This window comes from Stegodyphus dumicola, chromosome 4 (genome assembly GCF_044657685.1).
Source record: "Stegodyphus dumicola isolate Sdum_Otavi_A_Nest chromosome 4, ASM4465768v1".
Lineage (NCBI taxonomy): Eukaryota > Metazoa > Arthropoda > Arachnida > Araneae > Eresidae > Stegodyphus > Stegodyphus dumicola.
Window position 1 is genome coordinate 153,298,448 of NC_140771.1, and position 25,092 is coordinate 153,323,539.

The following is a 25,092-nucleotide window of genomic DNA, read 5'->3' on the forward strand; positions in this document are numbered from 1 at the left end:
TCTGATGTCTGTATTTTTACAGAAAAATCAGACTTTTTCTGAAATAACATGCCAATTTTTTCCATATTTCGATTCAACGACTCAAATTATGACTAAATATTAAATTTTATAAAATTTGGTGCAAAATATACAGAGAAATTCAAAAACTTATCTTGTTCCATTTTTTCAGTTTGTGGCAAGAATAATTCACTTGGTGAACTTCTTAATTTATGGCAATCTATTTTCCTTTTCCTTTTTACATTGTGCATGAGGGGGGGGGGGTCACTTCGTTCCTACTTTTAAGTAATTTCAACAAAGTGCGTAAACCACATTAGATGTTATTATCACTTTCAACAAATATGCCAAATTTTAAAATACGCTAATATATAAATTCAAGTATATCTTCAGAAATTTTGAATAAAAAAGCTCATTTTTTTGCAGGTATGCTTACATGTGTACTTTAAGATGATGGTAAAAACTTTAAAGGTTATATTTCAAAAGTTTTTTCGAAAAATTTATGAAAATTATTTAAAACTACAAATTTTAAAAATAAATCAATGTTGATTATTAGAATTTTAATGAAAATTTATTTGATTTAATCATAATACATCATACTTTTACATTTTAGATGATTTAATTTCTCTTTTGGATGCGGGCATTCATAGTGACCATCCTAGTGTTATCATTGATGCAGATGCTATGTTTTCTGAAGATATGTTTGGTTATTCTACTCTTAGGAGCAGATCTGGTAGCCGTGGGCGATCTGGTAAGTATGTTTAAGTGAAGCCCTGTAATTTTCTCTTCTATGTAATTTGTTATTTTAGATAAAGTGATAAAATTATCAGAATTTTGGTAGCTGATTAACGACTCACGCCATTGTTGTTGCATAGGCTAATTGCATGATGTCTGAATTTTTTCCCATCTGTATTTTATGAGTGGAAAGCCAGTTTTCTTTAGAAAATTTTATATGGAGACATCCCAACTTTTAAGTGTATTGCTTCATCATTACTAAAAAGTGAATTATTTAACCATTTATTTCTGATATTTATCTTTGATTTGGATGGAAGATATTCATGTTGTAAAATTTTATGGAGGAAAAGGGCAAAGGTAATTTTTAACGTAATACTATTTATTTTTTACTGTTTTATCTTTTTTATAGGTGAAAGAGATAGAGATAGAGATAGTGATCGAGATCGGGATGCAATGTTTCGCTTAAGAGAACGGCAATATTCAGGATCACGGCGATGGCTAGAGACTGCTTTAAGAGATAGCGGTGCTAGTGATAAATCAGGAGAAAGTGTTGGAGCACCAGAGAGTAAAAAACGAGATGTTGGTGAATCAAATCCACTTTGGCTCTCTGATGAGCTGGAGTTTTGGCCTGAAAAGGTTAGAATTTATGTTTCATGTATTGTCTTATTTTTGATGCATTAGTATTTAAATTATTAAAATAATTCAATTAATTAATAATTTATTTTAATAATATTATAATTAATATTAATATTAATTATAATATTATTAAAATAATTAAGTAAATTTAATCATTGTTTACTATATCTTTAATGTTTCATTTCATTTCCAATTAGTCTTGCATTCCAAAATCAAATTATTTTCCTTAAATAGGGCTGAATCCAGTCAATATTTTATTTTGTACTTAATTTTTTTGCTCTCTTTGCTCTCTTGATCATTTGTAATGACATAAAGGCTACTGTAATAGAACATGAACAAAATGAAGTCTTTATAATGATTAGATTGTAATACAGTAAACCATCATTAACACTAATCAGAAGGGACTGAAAAGTCAAAAGTTTTATGTTAAAAAAATTTCGTGTTATTTGGGGACTCGGATTGTATTTCTGGAATAATTTTTTCAACACATTAACCATTTACAGTACATAATTACATAAGTACTATACTATAATTAGTTATACATGCCTTCATAAAAACACTACAGTGCTACATTAATTACTGTAATTACTGTATAATTTTTTTTTTTTTTTTTGGTTGAAGTGTCATTTGTATGCTGTTTGATGTTTCTGATTATTTGACCTGTATACAATTCTCTGTTTGTTCGATAATTGTAAGTTGTGTTTGTCATCGTAAACTGAACTTTCATGTTGGTTATCTAATGTATTCTAATAATATAAAGCCATATAGTTTTAATGAATTTAATTATTTGTTGAAATTTCTGTTTGTATTGAACATGATGAACTTAATTTTTTGTACTGTAACTTGAAAAAAAAATGCACTCAGAAATAATTTTTTGATGAAAAATCGCTGATATTGTGCTGTCGCAGATGGGAACAAAAATGCGTGGTAACTTCATGGCCGGCTATACTCATGCCTTCCATAAAACTAGTGGTCAATTCTGATTCTGCAGCAAAATGTTTTTTATCCAAAGGCTGAAGACAACTTACTACATTTGGGAGGAAAAGGGAACCTTTACATTGGTTAAGTTCAGATCATATATGCTATTGTCTGTACATCTGCTAAGTGTCGCAAGAGGTTTTTCAATTAAACAAGATGGAACATTTCTGAATGCAACCTTAGCTCACAAACAATAGGGGAAAAAATGGGAAAATATTGAATGTTTGTGTTAAATGACAAAATATAATGAAGCAAGGGGCTAAAAAACAGTTCATAATTCATGCTAACTGAAATTCACATTAACTGTTAAAATTGACCATAAGATCATACACATTGCTGCCATGACCAAAATTTTGTTCATATTAACCGAGTGATGTCATAAGTGAGTTCATGTTAAGGTGGGCTTACTGTATTTATCTATTTAAAAGTGCTCATTCAGCTTTGTTTTGAGAAAGTAATCTTTTGGGTATAATTTAATTTCTGATACTGGGTATCTGCCTCCCCCCCTCCTTTGTAATTGTGTGCTAAGCATAAACCTCCATCTTAAAGGAATTATCTTTTTTGGGGGGGGCTAGAAAAAAGTAATGCTTTTTCTTAGTTTTTTTTTTAAATACGTTTGCAATTTGTAATACTTTCAGTTATTTTAAAGAAGGCTTATTATTTCATTCATAAAAGTAATTCAAAATAATATTCATTTGCTATTTGCACTTAGTTAAAGAGTCGTCTGATTATAATTTTTTTTTTGGTTGAAGTGTCATTTGTATGCTGTTTGATGTTTCTGATTATTTGACCTGTATACAATTCTCTGTTTGTTTGATAATTGTAAGTTGTGTTTGTCATCGTAATCTGAACTTTCATGTTGGTTATCTAATGTATTCTAATAATATAAAGCCATATAGTTTTAATGAATTTAATTATTTGTTGAAATTTCTGTTTGTATTGAACATGATGAACTTCATTTTTCCCCCCTTGTGTTTTCACTGTACTTGATTTAAAGCATTTTAATATTTATATTATAAGTGTTTACAAGTTTTTTTTTTTTTTTTTTCCCCCAGCCATGTCAAAGCACTCGTTTTGTTCAAATGGGTGCTCTTTATTCTGAGCTTATAGCTGTAAATGCAAATGGTCAACTTTATCAATGGAAATGGACAGATGCTGAACCATATCGTTGCTCTGAGGTAATATTTTTTTATGGAAAATAATATGTTTAACCTTTTCTCTGAACAGCATGATTAATTTTAGTGTTATTTTAAAAATCTTATAAAAAGAGAATTATTAATATTTTTCTCTGTTATTTAAGAAATGATTAAACACCTTAGGTCCATATTGTAGTAACAACGAATTGCCTTTTAGTTGCCAAAATAATGAAATTTGGAAAAAAGAAAGTATCATGTAATAGTTCATAAAATATATTGCTTGAAACCATTTATTTTCAGAATAAAACAAGCTCCTTCTGCAAAACAGTTAAAAAGACATTATTTGAACTGTGTTACATTGAAATAATCTTAAACCATCTTAAAGTTTGTGTATGGAGGAGGGATCTACATAAAAAGAGGATCTGGTGTTAGATTGAAATAATCTTAAACCATCTTAAAGTTTGTGTACGAAGGAGGGAACTACTTGGAGAGAAGATCTGGGTGTATTTTTGTATATGTTTTAGTAGTGATTATTTTAAAACTTTATTTTAAGTATTTCTTTATGCTTCAAAATAAAGCTTATTGAAGTTTGATTTTGTTGTAATTTAATGGTCCCAAAAGTAAACTAATTTAATGAGCTAAAACAAAACTTTTTAAAGGGGAATCTGAAATTTTAAAACTGTTTAAACTGGGCTAAAACTGTTTAAAGGGGAATCTGAAAATGTTATAATAGCAATTAATAAATTAAAAAAGTTACACAAAATTTCACTTAACATCATATTATTTTAAATTACTAAGCAATATCTTAAATGAAAATATATCTTACAGCAGTGCAGTTGTAAGGCTTTTTGAAATTTCTGTGAATTAGAATTAAGCAATAATATGAATTTATGAAATATGTTTAGTTAATTATATTGTAGCATTGGTATTTGCATTTGTAACGTTGCTGTATTAAGCTACATTTCCAGATTTCTTTTCTGAAACTATTTTACATTCAAAGATAAAACTTGAAAATAATGTTTTCTTTCCTTTTTTAGAGTCCTGGAATATTTCACCCAAAGACAATAAGTCTTGGTTTGAGTGGAGAAAAAATTGTCCTTCTTTCTTCATGTTCTGTCAGAGCAACTGTTGTTATGGAAAGTGGAAAATGTGCTACTTGGCTTGATGAAACTCTTGCCATGGTGTCTTCTAAATTAGAACATCCTGCTCAAATTTTCCCAGAGTTCCAACAAGAAAAAATAACTTCTCTACATGTGTGTTCGCTATATTCTTGTGTTCGCTTGGAATCTGGTACTATATATTGGTGGTAATGCAACTTTATTATTTTATTTTAATGTTTGGTGATAATGTATGTTATAAATAAATAAAATAAAAATTGTAAATACAAAAAACTGTTAAACATAAATTTACCCCTAGATATGTATGACAAATAAGTTTAGTTTAGTTTCTATGACGTTTGCTAAATTTGTATATGTCAAAGCACATGTTTTGTACAAATTAAATTTATATGTACTGAACTGAAATAGGAAATAACTATATATAGGACTAAATATTTGGAAATTAAAAAAAAAAATCTGATTGCGGAACACAACAGAATAAAATTATTATGGAAATGTTGCAGTATTTAAAAGGTAGCTCAATGTTCATTTATTATCAGTTATACTTCGTGAATCCAGGAGCACGTTTTAGTCAGATTTAGTATCAGTTATCAGTAATCTGCTTTTTAATTCTCTCAGTCTTTACTGTTGTTTAAATTGGTAATAAAGAAAAGAGAGATACAGGAAGATTTTTAAACTGACTGCAAATTCACATTTTGATGTGTGTTGCAACTTGCTACACCAAAATTTTATTTGAAGTTTATATGAATCTAACAGATAAAAATTTAATGCTTCCCCCTTTTTTTATTCATATTCTCAACAATAGTTAAAACTTTAAAAAAAAAAAAAAAAAAAAAAAAAAAAAAAGTGGGTTAATTAATTACAAAATTCCTTTTATTCAAACTTTTACTATCAAACAAGTTACTGTCTCTATTCGATGACAGTTTAGTTAGGTCCTGTGATCTGTCCTTTTTTGTGCTTTGTTCACACATATAAAACACACCATAGAGCATAACTTTTTTGGCCATTAGCCATTGTCCTAATATATCTTAACAGAAGCCTGCTGTTCTAGTTAGTTCTAGGGGAATGTTTTCTTTGGAAAAACTTTACACAGTGTTTGTAATTATGGTAATGAATTATAGTAATGAAATCAATTTTAGCAAAGACTGATTCATATTTTAATATCAGTTGATTAAAATTAGAGACAGTACCACGGAACAATATGTCTATTTTATTTGTTGTTATCATGTATAATCTTTTTGGGAAGTAAAAAAAAAAATCTAATCCTATCGAAATTTTGTATGCAAATTCCTTCATACCAAGTAAACAAATGATTTTTTTGGGGGGGGATAAGGAAATAAATTTTAAAGAATCTGAAGGCTTTCAGCTTTTATACAGTCAAAAGTCGTTAATCCGGTCTTGTCGGGACTTTGCCGATTCCAGTTTATCGATTTTTCCGGATTATAGATCATCAGTTTAAATCTGGTAAGATGGCATGCAGAAATTATAAAGTTAAAAATATGAAACCGTAATTTATGAAATAAAGAACAATTATGATCTAAAGGGTATCAAAATTTACAAAAAAAAAAAAAAAAAAAAAAAAAAAAAAAAAAAAAAGAGAAAAAAAAGAGAAAAAAAAGCTTAATATTTATTTGTTTACTTTATTAGACATTTCTTTCAATATAAGTTTTTTAAGTTGCTTCGTTTTATATGATAATACTTTCTCTTTAATTCTATAAACAGACATAATTTCTCGTACAGTTACAAAGTTCTGCAGTTCAAGTAATATAATTGCTGTGTCGAGAATAACGACTAATTTGTCAATCAAAATTTTTTCGTTTTCAATAACCTCTGTGTCACTTTCTTCACTATCGGAAGCGAATTATAATGACGAGGAATTTGATTTAAATCATATCAAAGACGGAGTACATCGAGTACATTATAAGCCAAGTAAAATAAAAACATCTGCGCTGAAGATAAGGATAGTGCTGACAGATCAACTTCCAATTCATTGTGCGCCGCAACATTTCATCCCCCTTACCGCAGAGCAGCATGAAATTGATAAACAGATTTTGGAATGGTTAGAGAAACAAAGGATATGCCTTTATCCATTTTTTGCAGCAATTCCACTTTTTGTTTAATGGACTTCGAAGCATACTTTCGCTTTGTAGATCCTTTACATATTGGTAAATATATATCGGAAATTCTGTTTGACATAATTGAAATTTCGAGCTTACTTTTATAAAATTGCTCTAACAGTCTGCAAAAAATATTAAGCTGGATCCAATTTGAAGATTAAGGAACAACACAATCTGCAGCATTAACTGAACTAGATAATTACATAATTTAGCTTATACCATCCGTTATACATTAAAAGCGCATGCGTAAACATATTATGCGCATGCGTCAATGAGACGCATACGCAGAAAGTTTGTAGCTTTGAAGTCCGGATTATAGATCATTCCGGATTAAGGGTGTCCGAATTAACGACTTTTGACTGTATTATGCGCAAAGAGCCTTTTTTTAAACGTTTTGTATTACCTTTATTTATTAAATATCACGTTCTTTGCACTTAAACCATAAAATTCAATTCAGCAGCATTATTACAAAATATTTGAAAGAGCAATATATTTATTAAATGTTATGTTCTTTGCACTTAAACCATAAAATTCAATTCAACTGCAATATTACAAAATATTTAAAAGAACATATATGTAGAATTTCAGATATACGGTCTCACGCGCTGGAGATAAAAATGTCCCCCCCCCTCCTTACAGTGTTGCTATTGCTCGCTTTGAAATTGTTGAGTTTCTTAATAAAAAACTCGTAAATGCTTTAGAGAATATGAAATAGATAAAACAAATTCCAGACTCCAAATTTTGGCTTCCAGTTGCCCATATTTGGGTGGAGATGTACATTATTCAAAATTTGATGGCTCTAGGTATTGTTGTTTTCTCACAATGCGAGGAACATAGATACATTTATACAGATTCTTCATGATTTAATTTCTTTTAAATATAATACAGGGCTCTTAATATTTGGTGGCAACAATTTAAAAAATTATTCTCCGTTTAGGGTGAATCAACGCAAAATGCCAAAATAAAATTATTAAATAGCCCTTTTGGGCAAAGGCCCATGAGCTAAAAAATATAATCATATAAAAATTTTGTGTGTAATTTACTTCATGCCAAGTATGCAAATGATTAAATTTTTAAAGCCAGTGAGTGTTAATTTTGGTCATAGCACTCTTTTCTACACCACTACTAGTAACACATAAAACAGGTAACAATTGTAAATGATTTATCTTGTTGTTGGCATTGCAGTTCTCTGGGGAGACAACCAATAATGCAGTTATGACTTTTTAGAGACTTTATAGACAACTGGATGACTTTGAACGTGGTTATGTAGTAGAGATGTGTAAAGTGGGTTGGTCATATGTGTGAAGTTGGTGAGTGATAGACTGCCATCTGCACCATATGGCAGTGCGTAGCTAAAGTGGGACTAGAGATGATATCTGTCCCTGGGTACAGCATTCAGTAGGTGCCAAATTGATGTAGTGAATTTTTAGAATGCAATGTTTTCCATTCTTGGCAAACAGGAGGGGGCACGGAATCTTCAGGTCTCTGTGCTAAAAACTTCACAACAGCTCTGCATACATACATGTCAGCACAAAGGTGCTAGTAACAGTGTTTGTACAAGGTGCTTACTGGTGAAATTAAGGTTCCGGAAGGTGAAGGTGCATGAATGTGAGACAAGATCAGATGATTGTGCAACAAGTCCAAACTGCCCCAGTGGCATCATTATCTGCTATCCAATGTGCTACAGCCTCTTTCTTCCATGCTACCCCTGGCACAATCTGCTATTTCGTAGTGGTAAGATGAGGCAGAGTTGTGTGCATAGTGGCCTTTTATGATGACTGCTTTTAATCCCACAATATTGACAGAGTTGTTTGTGGTGCTGTCGCATTTGATCATCAGGACTGCCATCTAACTGCCATTGCATAATATTCAGCAATTAATCCTGCTTCATTCTTGGAGCAGATGACCGTTGGGTGGGCCAGGAACCCTACTAGCCTTCGTTTTGTAGGGGCACACAGCTATTAACCTGGTGTGAGGGTGTAGGATATCTCTTATGGCATCAGTTGACTATAGTCACCTGAGTAAACTTTAACAGCTGAACGGTATGTTGATGACATCCTGGAGCTGTTTGCATTACCCTTTATGACACACTATCCTAGAGTCATTTTACAACATGCTAATGCTAGACCCCATATGGCTTGTATATCTTTGGACAGTCTTCAAGCTGTTGTTGCTCTTCCTTGACAGCAAGGTCACCAGACCTTTCCCCATTCAGATATGTAGGGCAGACAGCCAGATTCAGGCATCTCGGAATATCACAGATCTCGAGTAACAATTGAGAAATGCCTGGCAGAATGTATCTCATGATGAGATTAGGAATTTTTATTGGTCCAAACCTCAACGTTTATAAGCATGCACTGTCTCCAGGGGTGGTTTCACCATTTACTACCTTTATCATCTTGGAATTTTAATCATTTCATTATCTGTATATGAACTTTACTCATATTTAATTTCAATAAGTACTGTGACTTTTTTCATGGTGCTTCTTTCACCCCATTTTAAAAGAGCATATTTTCTGCATTGAATATTGAAAAATTAAAGATGAAACATTCAGAGGCTTTTACTTGAATGAAAAACTTCAATTTTAAATGAAAAGGTTTTAAAAAAGTATTAGTAGCCAGTGAAACATAGCTGATAAGTTAGGAATTTCAGTTTCAGCCTCGACTGTCACAATAGAAAGTATAGCGAAGAACATGTTTTCAAAATACATCTGTAGAGATAAAACTATAAAAAGAAGCTCTTATTTTGAAACTGAAAAACAGTTTATGAAAGCCAGGTTGAGAATCATTACCCTAAAAGTCCTCTTTTAAAGGAGCATGCATAGAATTTACTGAAGAATTTGGTATTTCTAATTTTGCTGCAACATGGTTGCCCTAATCATTTTAAGAGAAAGCACATTTTGCAAAAGATTATGCACGGCAAAGGAAAATGTTAAGCTTAAATTAGAAAAATGAAACTTTTCCTTGAAAATCTCAAGGAAAAGTTTTCCTTGAAGTATTTTCAGCATAATGTTGATAAAACTTTTATTTATTTATTATCTTTTTTATTGATTATAACTAAATGAAACACTGTTTTTAGACTATAAAAATGTTGTGACAGTTAGAAAAAGGAGACTCTTTAACTTCTTTTAGCAGCAAATGTTGATGGATGTGGAAAACTGCAATTGTTTGGTAGCTTTGTAAAGCTGAGATATTTTAGAAATTTTAAATTGTTTCCAACAGAACTCTGTTGTAATTAAGGAAGTGGCCGTGGAAGTCATGGATGACTATAATTTGTTATATGGTTAAGCGATTAAAATTACAAAATATGATGACTGAACAGAAAAATAATTCCTTCCATTGACCACTGTTTTGCATATCTATGAAATTAGAATTTTCCAGGTCTGAACATTTTTTTCACCTCATCAAAGCATACAAGTGAACTGAGTTTCTGAATGTGAGAATAATTCTGTAATTTGAAATTAAATGTTAGAAGCTATTACTTAGAAGAGTATTGCATGTTTTGGAAATGAAATTTCTAATTTGGGCATTTAAAGTCAACTTTTTTAAAGCAGTGAATTTCGTCTTAGCATTCATGGTATGAAATAATATCAAACACTACCAATAAGCCCAAACTTCATATTTTTGTTACAAAGTGCAATCAGTTGTAGTCTATTCATTAACAAACAATTATGAAGATATTGTGAGAATGTTGCAGTTTTGCAGATTTTCAGTTTTTCAGATTATGTATGTATCAACACTAATTTATGAATCTTTGTGATTAAATGTTATTATAATGAAGCAAACAGTAGGTTTCATAACAACAATGCGGAAAAAATGTGGTAAATCACATAGGTAGATGATTTTTTTCCCTGATCTAGAGACTGTAAAAAAACTGCTTAATGAAATATGAAGTAGAATGTATTATAATTATTTAGAAAACTGAGAAATTGAACATTTTGAAAAGCTGATTTTTTTTTCTCAAAGTAATTTATTACATAAGTTTTTTTAAAAGCTAAATCTTTGTACACTAAATATCGTTCATTTATTCAGTTTATTGATCTCTTCATGTAGGTACATAATTTTTATATTTAATTGCATAGTTTTTTTTAGTAATCCTTGATCAAATAATTTTTTTTTGTACCCTATGGTTGATTCATTAAATGCAATTTAAACTGTAATTTGTACACTTACATAGATTAACTAAATATATTGTTATGAGTAAAAACATTCATTTTATAGTATATAATTTTTGTCAGAATATAGCTTGCACTGAATATTTCGTGTGTGTGTGTAGAATTAGTTATTTTTCTATCATGTACATATATGTTAAAAATATTGAATATAAAAAGCAACCCCCCCCCCCCCCCCGAAAAAAAAAATGAGAGAACAAAGTTTAAATTTGAACTGTTTTTGCATGATGCTATTTCGGTTACATTCATAATACAGTATACGAGTGCATTCTAAACATACAGGTTTTCTACGTGTACGTAAGTATGTAAGTACGTTATTATAAGTAATTTTTTTTTTTTTTTCCTTTAGTGGACATAAATGACAGGATTTCCTCATTTCCAATTTGTTTTTTTTTTCTGGGCTTCAATATTTCATGCACCTGTGAATACCTTCCTAAAATAAATTTCATTATCATATCTAATTCATCATCTATTTTAAAATTTTTTAAAAATTATTATTATTATTTGGGGAATTTTCTTGATTTTTGATTTTTACATTTGTCCATTTTGCAATATTTCATGTGTAAAGAGCAGTTTCAAAACAGTTTTTGGATTTGCTTTTTCTCCTATTTGTCCATATAAAAGTAAACCTGGAAGTATGTTGATATTATGAGCAGGAGTTCTAATGCTTCGTTTTGGTTCAACAGATGACTACTTAAATTATTTATTTATTTTTATTCTAATTGATCTCCTTTTTCACATTCGGAGAACTCGGAACTAATCAAATGCACAGTTTCATCAGAAGATTCCTCTGAGCACATATCTTCCTCACTGAAATCACTTCCTACTTCATTTTAATGTCTGAATTTCTGCCTTGTAATGCAGATCAAAGGTTGCATGATATTCCAAAAAGCAAGTTTCAGTGCCGTTTTTTACGGCTTTCGCAAAATTGCAGCACCAAGAGGAAGGTATTCATGGAAAGTGAATGGCTGAAATATTGGGGGGGGGGAAGAGAACAACTTTCAGATTTTATATTACGCCCAAAGGGCGTTTTCTCAATGTTTTGTGTGTTACCTTTATTTATTAAATATCATGTTCTTCATACTTAAACCATAAAATTCAATTCATCAGCAATATTGCAAAATAATTTTAAAAGAGCATATCTTTAGAATTTCCGATACACAGTCTCGTGCGCTGGAGAGAAAAATGTTTTCTTCCGTACAGTGTTATAATCAAAAACTCATAAATGCTTTACAAAATATGGAACAGATAATAAAACAAATTCCAAATTTGGGCTTTCAGGTGCCCATATTCGGTTGGAAACATATGCTATTCGAAATCTGATGGCTCTGGCTACCATTGCTTTGTCACAATGCAAGAAACATACATACATTTATGCAGATTCTTCATTATTTAATTTCTTTAAATATAATGCATGGCTCTAACATTTGGTGACAAAATTTGAAAAGTGGTACGCCGTTTATAGTGATTCAACGCAAAATGCCAAAACAAAATTAATAGTCCTTCTGGGCAAATTGCCCCTTTAGATTAAAAAAAAAGCACATTCCAAAATTTAAAGAAAATCGTCCTGCCCATTCAAGGTCGCGAAAGAAAAAACTACAGATGGAAACCATTCAATTGAGCAACAAATAGAATAGAGCTTATGGGAAAACCTGCCTCAGAGTGTAAAATATAAACATTTCAGGAATTGATATTCCTAATTTAATGTTGATTACTTGGCAAAGTTTAGAAAGAGACCTTAACCCTCTTGCTGTACACCCCACGATTTCCATGGCATGTAAAAGTAGCAAAATTTGCACAACCCGTGATTTCCATGAGGGATGAATTTTTGCCATCTATTTAACTGTGCAACCCACTCCTTCCCTGTTCAAGGTTTCCTTTCGGCTTTTCTGTGATGTTTAATTGTTTATTTAGATGTGGGCTAACAGATGTCATTAGTTGTCCACATATCTGCCAAATATACAAGAATATGTAATCTAGCATTTTGCATGTGCTTTTCAGAGCTCAAAGATGTCTGGCAGGAACGTTTCACGAGTGATATAACCTATATTCCTGACGATATTTCCATCACTGATAGTAGTTCTGACTCTGATTTCAAGTATTTTGAAGATAGTTATAGCGAAACTAATGAGAATTTCTCGGATTCCTCTGCAGATATCTGTGTTTGCGTGATATCTGTATATAAGGACGGAATAAAAGACTCTTTTCCTCCAAACAAACTAAAAAACTGCTTTAAAATGAATTCTGAAGAGAATTTTTTGTAGCGTCTGTACAAACGTATGTACGAACATATCTCGCATAACTCAAAAACGAGTAACCTCAGAACGTTGAAATTTTGTATATAAGACAACTATAACATGTAGATGTGCACCTCATATTTTGGTTTCAATCGGCCACGCCAAACGTATATAAATATTTATTTATAAATATATCCACTCTGTTACCCAGCTGAGTGATCTCAGTTTCTTTACTCTTATATGTTTGTAAATTGTTCATTTTTTGCATTAAAAATGATTGAATTATGTTGTTTTTATCTTCCGGTTAAGGGTTTTATGCCTTTAGTAAATCTGTATGCAATATTTTTAGAATTATCAACAATTTTAAAGTTGTTTAAGTGCCGCTAAGCCTAATTTGATGGCGGCCATTGCTCTTCTTTACATTTGAAACAGCTGAGTAGCAGATTTGTTGCCAATCTAGAGAAACTTAGCTTTGCAACAACGAAGATAACGCCTCCATTTATTATTTAAATCATGCTTAATCCTTTCTGGAATTTTTTTGAGGAAATAAGCGTTTAAGATTTACTTCGTAATTTTTAATACAGGTATTTTGAGTTTTTATGTATTTTTGCCTTGTCACGAAGTGAAAACTGAATTAATTGAATGTGAAATACTCAATCGTCTGTGAAAAACTGATTCTTTTTTGTTTTGTTTGCTTAATTTCTTTTATACATAGTTCTAGCTTTATTATAGTATTTGAATAGAACATGTGGCACTGATTAGATAATTCTTTAAATGATATAAATTTTGTGCATTCTGAGTTATAATATGAACGAAATATAATATTGTTAAGTAAACCTAGCTCCAGAGTGTCGCTATGGTAAACAAAGTGAATTTTAAAGAATGCATTTATTCTATTGTGGTTTATGCGATGTTGGCGAAGTAGGTTTAATTCAATCTAATAAGTTTAAATGAAATGCAAGAAAAAATGCGTATAATTTAATATTCCGTACAAGGAAGTCATGGGGTGTACACATCAGATTTTTAATTAACGAATTCAATGATTTGAAAATGAGCAGTGGTAGCGCTGTTCAAAATAAATTTTTTTTATCTCGAGTGCGTGAGAGTGTTGCCATTTGGAAAAATGTAAAATATTTATCTTTCATATTTAATATTTATCTTTCATATTTAATCAACAAACTCATCTCTGTGAAAGCAGTATGTTGCTGTGGCCGTAAATAAAATACTTCTATCTTCATGTTCCATCGGGTTGCCATTCAGTAAAGGTTAAGATACTTTCAAATTTGATGTGGAAGTTTATTGAGTAATAAACTAAATGATTTAAAAGAATAAACACAGTTCTTAAAATTGCTTTTTTATACTTATTAATCTGAATGATTTAAATAAACATGTATTAAAAATATGAGATGTCTGATTAGAAATATTCTATATTTTTATGAAATTACACTTAGCTGGTCTCATTATAATCATTATATTAAATTTTGCTTACATATGCTGTCCCAGAAGAAAAGAAAGAAATTCAAGATAAATTGATATTTAACCCTTTCAACTTGACATTTGCATGATTAAAATTTAATTAGGAAAGTAGTTTAATATATTGTTGACATACTAAAAGAAGTGTCATATAATTTTAAAGTTTTTACTTTTGCCATTTCCTATACATCTACTGGCACAGTATGTCTCAATCGTATTGTCAACTAGGACTATTTGTTCGAATCGTCTAGGATATTACCCTTTCTCAGAAAATAAAACTAAAATTTACGGTAATATATAATGTGAATATTACAAAACGTAAACTCTGTCACATGCACTGGTTCATATATATAACAAACATTTTCATATATGTTTCATAAACACAAACATAATCTATCAGCATGTAGTAATGTGATCACTAATGTGGACATATTAACCCATTGTTAAGTATGGTTGGGACAATATAGCCCCCCCCCACAAAAAAAACTTAAATCTGACATTTAAAGTGCTAAATTACTACTTAATAAGAACTATTTCATGCTAAGTATGCCTTAAATATAATTGTATGTAACTGTAAAATTAAAAAAAAATAGACAAACCGAAACTTAAGTAGTCGGTGTGCTCAAAAAACCGATTTAAAATTGGGTTTTATTTACCCAGTAGTAGGTCATAAAATCTAATCTCTGGGACGTATGTGCCCATTAGGAGTGTAAGGGTGAAAGTTTAACTTGCCCAGTGCATTGCATAAAGATGACTATAACTATTATTCTACAATTTAAAATATAAAAAAATCAATTGAAATTTTGTAGATTAAATCTTAAAAAATGTGATCATAGGCAAAAGTGCTTAATCCCTTCAAGTTTTATGCCATTCAACCTGTTTGTTTCATAGCTTAATTTATTATTATTTTTAAATAAACAAGTTTAGTTATTTTAAGTATGAACTATTAATGTGTTATATTCATGATAAAAATTAATTGCAGAAGTTTTTTTCTTTAGCAAATCAATAAAAATAGTTTGTCTTCCCACTTCATGTCAAGTCCATCATTACCTTGAGAGTATTTTATCCACAATTAATTTGTAAATCTGCCTAAAGAGGACAGTGCATATTCAGTGACATAGATAAACTAGTCAAGCTTTTGTGTGCGTCACTGAATATGTACTGCCCCATTTAGGCAGATTTATAAACTAATCATCTCAAGGTAATGGACTTGACATGAAGTGGAAGACAAATTATTTTTATTGATTTGCTAAATTTATATTTTAAAAATTTCAATTGATTTTTTTTATGTTTTAAATTGTAGAAATATATTTATAGTCATCTTTATGCAATGCATTGCTCAAATTAAACTTTAAATACTTATTTATCTTGAATTTTCTTTCTTTTCTTCTGGGACAGCATATGTAATCAAAATGTGAAAATGGGCCACATTCTTTTTTTATGATAGCTATTTTAGGTGGCCAGCCGCGAGTGCAGCTATTTTTTACAGAAATGTAAAAATATGTGTGGCAACCTCTTGCACCCTGTTGGGAATTCTAAAGATGTGTTATTTTGAAATATTTTGTGATTTTGCTGTTGAACTGACTTTTGTGGTATTAAGTGCAAAGAACATGATATTTAATAAACAGAGTTAATGCATAAAAAGTTAATAATGAAAAGGTAATTTTTATGTTAATTATCTTACTAGAGTTGTATGAGTTCCAAGAGGTGTATATAATTCCAATATTGATATGCTGAACTGAGTAAACACTGAAAAAAATAAAAGTGTGACAACACAACACTGCATCAGGAATTTGGAACATATGCTGTTATTGAGCTTTTGAATGCTTTTGCGATTTTGTTGTTGAATTGTATATTGTATAAGAGTGAAGAAAATTTTGCTTAATAATAAAGTTAAAAAGATAAAAAGAAAAGGCAGGGGAGTGGTTTTGCAGGAGTGAGTGTAAGAGCAGCCAGGTAGACTGCAAGCTCAGCGAGAGCATAGAAAACCATTAAAATCTGAAACGTTCAGATTTAAAATAAATAAATAAATAAAATTAAAAAAAAATCTTTCTAGTACATTTGTATGAGTAATAAGCCATTTATGTGGTGTAATACACAATTTATGCTGTTGATTACCTTCCTTCCCCCTCTCCAGTGTTGGGAACTATTAAGTAATACCTAATGTGACATTCAGTGTTAATTCAATCAAGTAGTGCTGATAACTCTCCTCAAAGATTAGCATGTCTAATACAGTATAAATTAATAGATTTTTGGAGAGTTTTTTTTTAAAAATAATTTTGAATGTACAATATACAGATATTTCCTACTTCATGAATGTCCACTTTACAAATATTTTCTTTTACAAAACATCTAAATTAGTGCATTTTTAGATTAATGAAAAAGAAAAAAAAAAGATTCAAAAGATGATTTTTGCTGGTATGAAGAAAGGTGATAAGGAAAACATTAGTAGTCTTATGCAATGATAGCATAAAAGTCTGATTAACTATTGTATATACTGTATATTTCCAAGAATAATCCGAGAAATTTTGGAGCTTTCTGTAAAGCAAAATTGCAGAGATCGGCTTTTATGTAGATCCACTAATTTTGCAAAAAATGTAGGTACTTTTCCCATTAGCTGGATGCAAGCAATAAATTACTAAATATCGCTCTATTTTATTTCATAAATTTATAAAAAAATTAATTTAAAATTAAATGTGTTGCATCTTCCTTTTTCTTTCTTTTTTTTCTTTTTCTTTTTTTTTCCCCTTTAGAAAATGAGTTTTTTTTTTTTTTATTTTTGGAATTGCTTAAAATGCTGGTTTGTTGCAACATAGTCCAAAACGAAAAATCAGATGTTGATGAAATTTGCGCTCGGCTTTCTCCACTCTCAAACTTGTTTTTCATTTATGGAGAAATGCTGAGCAACCATATTGTGTTTAGAATTTTATTGTTAGAAATGCAGTCACTTGCAATTTGAAATTTGCCATATAAGAATTTCTCTTCCAACTTATCTTTCAGACAAAAGATAAAATGGCACGGAAGATAATACTATCACAGTAAGAACAAGACAACGAATGAAGGGAATAAATGTGCTAGCTTCGGTACTGTTGTTGGTACCTGGCATTTTACTTACAGCAATTTGATTGGAAAGTATTCCAGTTTTAACTGCTTGGCAATATTTTCATCTGCATGGCAACAATTTTGAACATTACAGGAATTTGTTTCATTTCAGCATATATGCGATTTTGAATTTGGGTTTAATTTTTGAAGAAAAATTCACTGTCAACTAATATTTACAAATTTATGGTATGAAAGCCCAGTTTAAGGAATCATTTGCTAGCCATTTTGATCACGTGAAGGATTGTATGATGGAGGAGAAAAAAGTGCCCTTTCTTATCATGCAAGGGCACTGCCTTCTTCACAAGCTTCAGGCATTTCCTGTTAACGTTAGCATAAATTTTGATTTAATTTTTTAGCCAGCCAGAAGTAGAAATTGTAGACATTCAATTGCACAAACATGAATATAAATATCTGTAAAATAATAGGTGATCTTCATTATATTTGTCTCCCATTGTCTTAGCAATCATAATTTCAACTACAAATATGCACACTTTCTTTTTAAATTTGGAAATGGAATCAGGGTTGCCATGCTACCTGAAAAACCGGGAAAACTGGAAAGAGCCGGGAAATTCAAAAATTGAGCAAAAAATTCAGGGAAAATTCAGGGAATTTAAGTATTTTAGTCAAAATCTGGAAAAGTCAGGGAATTTCGTGCAAGGATCCCGCCAAAAAAAGCGAGTTTTGCACCGATGTCTGAAGAGATAACTTTTTTGCCAAATTGTGTATCATGTAAGTGTCATTCGGGCAGCTGGCATAGAGCCAATTTTCGCAGCTCCAATTTGATTGTTTTTCGAAAGGCAAAGCAAGTTTCCCGCAACTTTTGGTTTCCAGGAACCTCAAGAATCGAGAGAATCACATGTGCAATGCATGAACTAAAGGTAGCTGTTCTCGTATAAAACAAAATGGGTTAAATCCTAGAATACGGTACCATGGAGCTTAGAATCAAAGAATATGTATTTTAAAGAAGGAAAACCTCTCTGCAAAAGACGTGGCTCTGTTCCATCATAGAGGGAAACAGCTGTGCATGCGCGATATATCTGTCGCCAAAGCTTGAAACCGGTGTCGAAGTTCGAAGGTCACGTTATCAAGAGTTCATAAAATGAATATCGTTTAAAATTTCTTTAAACTCTAAAGGAAAAGAAAATATTTTTTGGCGCAAGTAAATTAATTCATGGATTAGTTATTTTGAGGGGGGGGGGAACTACAAAAATTTGCTTTTAAAGTTATTACGAAAAATCCAAGAAGAAACGTTCTTTGATAAAACCTTTCTTGGATTTTTCGCAATAATTTAAAAATGGATTTTCATAGTTTTCTTTTTTGGATTGGATTAGGATTATTCAATTATGGCAAAGCACACGAGGGCTATCTGCCTAAAGGGAGGGATGGCTTCGTGGAGGACTTTCTAAGGGAGACTGACTCGTATACACGTTACACATGAGGGAAAACCACGAAAATGCCCATGCAGCCGTCCCGTTCGCGGGGTTCGAACCTCGGACCAAACTACCAGTGTTCAGCGTCTTTACCCCTCGGTCGCTGGTTGGCCGTTTTCTTTTTTTGTCAAAGAATGTTTCTTCTTAACATGTGTTTCTCAATTTCCTGTACACATCGCGGAGAGGGAAATTCTGGCCTCCAGGTTCCGTCGCCAAATCCCTTGGTGGCAAATTTTCCCTCCGCATTCTAGCTACTTCTTTGGTTAGACTAATCTCCATATATGGTACAACGGGATTTGGCGACATGATGAGCAGTAAACGGGTCATTTTGGTCTTGGCGACAATTTTCGAAATTGTGCCAAGGCCTTACCGTATACTAGAATTTTACCGCAATATCTTTTTAAACCTCTTTTTTTCTTCTTTTTAATAAATACCTTGTCATTTTGCAGTAAAATAAGAAAATAGTAATCAGTCTAACCATGTAATATAACTATATTCGCTAAAATATCGTTGATTATTCTAATTCAATTTTTAAGTAATTATCTTTATTTTTATGTTATTCATATCATTTAATGTTGCTTCTTCCCTCTAAATTTATTTATCATTAGTAAATAATATTTCCAAATTTCAGGAAATTTTCTCTGGCATAAACCTGAAATTAATTCTAGCAGTATGATGACATCACGAAATTTAATGCACATATTTTTTTCCTTATGTATGCTGCGAAATAAATATAAAATACCTCAATTTATTAAAATAGATTTCATTCTTTCGTTTAGCTGCAGAATGTCTGCAAAAAAAGCCTTATTTTATTCCAGATTGGGAAGATTCTAATCTCAATCTTCAATGGAGAAAACAACTATTATAATTACATTTGTGTTTTCAAGTGTTAAGGTGCTTTTTAAGAACATACCTCACACAAATTAAATTTACCTAAAATCTAACCTAACTATTTAGCGTTGCGTTGTGATTTATAAGGACCGGATTAGCCTCGTGTTAAACTGGTGATGATCATGAGTAATAATTAAATAAAACATACATTTGTTATCCAATGTATGTATCTTAAATTTTATGAAGTTTCTTAAGTGGAAAAGTAAACAAAGTATACCAAGAATAATTAAGAATAAATGTCCTCTGGGATTTATTGAATAATTAAGTGAATTTGCTACACAATACAAGTGTTAACTTCCTTTTGTAGTTAAATTAATCACTCATAAAATGGTTGTAAAAGACAAACATTTATTTAAAGATAAATCTTAATAACCTACACGTAACGTATTCGTAAACGTACATAACATAACAAATGTACTTAGTGCATCGTACCATTAAACATTTCAAGCGTACATCATCTCAATGAATATTTTTAAAATTATAAATAGAACGACATCCAAAAATTAGATGTTGCCATTTTCTCAATAGATATTTTGTCTTAATAACAATTAAATAATTTACAACCGTGCTTACACAAGTAATACCATAATTAATTTACCTCTTAGCACAGCCAACGTACATTACGCGTATAGACTGGAATTTTCTTGGAACACACCTGGAAAACCTGGAAAAGTCAGGGAATTTCATTCTCCTGTTTGAGTGGCAACCCTATGGAATATGTATTCTAAATATGTTTATATGGTCTGTGTATTTTCATATAAGTATTTTCTTTATTGTATGTTTAGGTTTTAAGAAATGTATGGTATAATTAAAAAGAGTTTCTTCGGTGATATGGGAATTCTCACAGCCTTTCCATAAATATATACTATAGTTTTGTTTATACATTTTAATACATTGACAGGAAAAATTAAAGGAACGACTATAAGAACTCGTGTAACTTGAGTGATTTTAGAGATAGGAACATGGAACTTACAAAGTATATTGATTTTGTCGTGTTCAAATATTTCCAAAATGCAGAATTCCCTATCTTTGTAAGCTGTAAATTTAAGCAAGGGCATAGAAAATGCAGTATAAATTTGGAAGGGAAAAATTGGTATTGCAACTTTTTAGAGATACATCAGAACCCCAGTTTATCCGAATTTTGATTAACCAAGTTTCCTTGTGTTGAATTGTAGCAATAATTCAAACCATAAAGACAGGAACTCTATTATTACTGTGTTTGAGCTTGGCAGCCTCAATTCTTGTACACCTTAAGTGAATAATCAGATTTTTAGTTTTCACACAGGAGTCCGAGTACTTAGCTATTCAACAACAGAGCAGAGTAAGAGTTTTTTTTTTGGGTGGGTTGTGGGAGGGTTGGGGGCTTTTTTTTTTTTTTTTTTTTTATTTTGCATGTGCTCTAGTGACTGCTTACTGAACAATGATCAGTGAAAGAAAATGTGTGATTTTTATTCTTAGAAGAAAGTTTTCTATTAGCAGACTAGATCATGGTAAAATGATTAAAAAAAAAAAAAAATGTAGCTGGTGGTTGGATGGATAGTGGTACAATGTGAAACTATCTACCATTCTGAAAAGCTAGGAAAATATTTTGCTGAATGACAATAACACTACAACACAGATTCGAGAATGACGAAGAATTAGTGGCTATCTTAAACCAGCTACTAGTTACTACTAGCGAATAAATATGTAACATATTGGATGCAAGATGATGAATAGTTTGAACTGTCTGAGGAGATTGCTATAAATTTAGTCACACACAATGAGAATTCTGATGACAAAGGACAAGGGAAATTGTTCAAACCAAGACCAGTCACACAGATTGCTTGAACACGATCAAAAAGGCATTGCTGTATGCTGAACAGCAGGATTACATACCAGCATCCGGCACAGATGTCTATCTGATATGGCAGCAAGAAAACAAGGCAGCACAATGAAACATATGTTATGCACAAATTAACAAATGTGACATTTGTTATGTATACTGTACAGCTAATTTATATTACAGGTCCATGTTTTCAGGATTAAAGTGTCTGTCATATTAGTACTACATGTATATCTGTAGATTTGAACAGACATATGTTTTATATCACTATGTATCTGCTTGAATCCTGTCTGTTAGTAAGTTTCCAATAATATGTACAATAAGGTAAGTATTAAATTTTTCATTACTTTTGTATTAGCGCAACAACGTTAGTGCAATTTGATTATTTTTTACCAATGAAAAAGTAAAAGTTACTTATAGGGTGCAAGTTTTTTTTTCGCGATTTTTTAAAAAAGATTCCGGAACTATTGATATTTATCGTAGGTTGGCAAGCCGAGTGGTAAAGTCATTAAACACTGGTAGTTTTAACCAAATTCATACTCCAGGAAACCGGCTGCCTACATAGGTGTGTTTATAGTCTTCTTCATATGTAATGTGGATATGAGACAGTTTCCTTAAGAAAATCCTCCAAAAAGGCATCCCTTCCCTTAGTCAGATATCCCTCACATGCTTTATCATAAAACAAATCAGCCTTTCCAATAGAATGTTTCACCTTTCACATATAGAGATTTTATCTAACTATTCGTAGAATCCCTGAAATTAGACTTTGAAGTATTTCTTTGCATGTCTCTCCGCATGTGTCAAAAGGACAGATGCATATGATTTTCCTGTATTTGATGCAAGCATATTTGGAAGTATTCAAACTTGGCATTTTTTGCTTATCACATTTTATTTATTCTAGCTTACTTTTTGATTCATACATGCTGTGAATCAATCATCGATGCTACTAGTCATCGAACCAACTTGCTCATTATTTTTCCTTTTCCTGCTTTATTTGGTATAAAACACATAATTTATTTTAGGTTACATTTAGACATATTTTGTTATATATTTAAATTTATTATTAAAATTGATTCTTTGTTAATGTATGCTGTATTTCAGCAGACGTTCCCATTAACAGACAGCTGCTTAATCCTTAATCTTAAAGTAGGAAATTAAATGACTCTTGTTTAAAAGACACTCCCTGGTAATGGGCAAAATATAAGTTCTATAGGTGACTGCTAATGAGAATTGGTCTGCAAATGAAAATACTGGAGTTTTAAAGTTATTTCTAATGTAGTTTTCATATTTAAATTTTCTTTGTTAGAAATGGATGATTGTAATAACAGCAGTGATTGTGGAAATCCTGATCTTAATGAATGTGAGTATTTATTAAGGGGGGAAAAAGTAAATTATTAAGGTTTTGTATACTTTCAGATGATAGTTGGATTGGATGATTTTGAGGAGGCTCACACTTTTGCAGAAGTGTTTTTTGCTTGTTCCATTAATAGATCCATATCTTTCTATTCTGTTCAACATGACAGGGATCAATAGTATTAAGAGAATTCTGTGATTCTTGGAGCAGTTTGTAATGATGTTATAAATATGGCAGTGTCTGATGCTGAATAAATATACGTATTACAGCTGTCAACTTTTTTTGATTTCTCATGACATTGTCTAAGCTCTAAATAGATCATTGAATCTCTTGGTTGTTTATTTTTAGCCTTTACTAAAGAAAACCACCAAGAAAAATGCTTCTCAGCAATAAAATTGAACTCCATTCCCCACCATGAATGATTTTCAGCATTAAATTTCATTTGCTCTGAATTATTCTAATGATTTTATGAAGATTCAAGCAATTTTTATTCAGTTAATATTTGTATTAAATTTTGCTTTATGTCAGTATATGGTATATTATGAAGTTTATCCACACCATAATATGTGTATATTAATTAATTTTATTTTCATCTTATTCAAAAGTAATTTGCTAAATAAAAGCTTTTCTTTTCTACTCAGGAGTATTAGTCAAAATTTAGGTTACTGTTCCATTAGCTAGCCTGTAGTGGTTACCAAGCTTTAAATTTGGTGCTATTCCATTAACAGGATGCTTAACCACCAGAAATCATGCATGTTCTTGTGAAATGAAGCGTTGAAGAAATAAAGAAGAAAATAATGAAATAAATAAGATAGTAAAGAAGTAAAAGATCGGTTTAAACAGTATTGCTGGAAACATTTCCATTTTAGGATGCAAATATCACCTCATAAACTTATTCATATATGATTCTAAATGATGGTAAGCAATTCTGTGCTGATGTACATTGCATCATTTTATACTCTCCACAACCACTCTATTGTTTTGGTGTGATATTTAGTGTAAGGTTAAAAAAATTGGAAGTGTGCTTTATGGTGAAGTGTTAAAAAAGCATTTGGCAGTTCATCATTTTGTGTTTTTCCCAACAATTAAAAACAACAACAACAACCTGTGATGTCTTCTTCTATTGTGGCCATTAAAACTTTTAGTGTGCAATCAAGAAAACAATTTTTTGTTTCCCAACATAAAATACAGAAAATCCATTGAGGGACAGAATAGTGTTGTTTTTCTTTGAGTGAAAAGTCATCTATTTCAATGTTGTTTGCTTCCCCAATTTTGACAGTAAATCATTGACATAAAATTTTCTCATTAGATACTTCAGTTAACAGTTTTGTTATGATTTATTTGAAGCTGGAGTTTGCAAAATTCTACTGACATCAACTCTTGGAACCACAAGTATGTAAATTGTAAAGTTGTAAGAAAAAGTACTTGTGACCCAATAAATCATTTTGAGTTTGCAATCCTTTATTTTCTCGGCATGATCTAGTCTACATCTCCATTTTGGGGCTGACTTAGAATTCAGGCATAATTTCATTGAATGATTATTGAAACAAAGTTCTTTCTTAGCAGATAATTCTGTTTTCTTGGAACAATTTGGTGTATGTCTCTTCATCGTTAGGTAATTGCTAAATTGTAAAGATCGTCTTAATCTTTGCATAAATTAAAAAGCTAACAATATAGAGTTTTACTGGATCTAAAATGAACGAAGTATGATGAACATTGTTGATTGAACATTGTCTAAAATGAACAAGATGAACATTGTTGATGTAAAGCAAAAAACTGATATGATGATAAGCAGTTTAAGTGCATTAATATGCTATATCCATAATTTATATCTGTTTATTATCTAACTAAATAAAGAATGATCTGATCATTTCTTCTGGAATAATTGGCGAAATCTC

General features: G+C 30.9%; 1 protein-coding gene across 3 annotated transcripts in view; it reads left to right on the top strand.

The window, feature by feature from the left end:
• The window catches only part of hyd (E3 ubiquitin-protein ligase hyd), a 260,665-nt gene that overhangs the window by 46,028 nt on the left and 189,545 nt on the right, over nt 1-25,092 (top strand). For all 3 annotated transcript variants that reach the window (XM_085815614.1, XM_085815615.1, XM_085815616.1), the window contains exons 7-10: nt 608-745; nt 1,139-1,365; nt 3,399-3,521; nt 4,517-4,785. In XM_085815614.1, the coding sequence (XP_085671740.1) occupies nt 608-745; nt 1,139-1,365; nt 3,399-3,521; nt 4,517-4,785 (757 nt within the window). The remainder of the gene's footprint in view (nt 1-607; nt 746-1,138; nt 1,366-3,398; nt 3,522-4,516; nt 4,786-25,092) is intronic.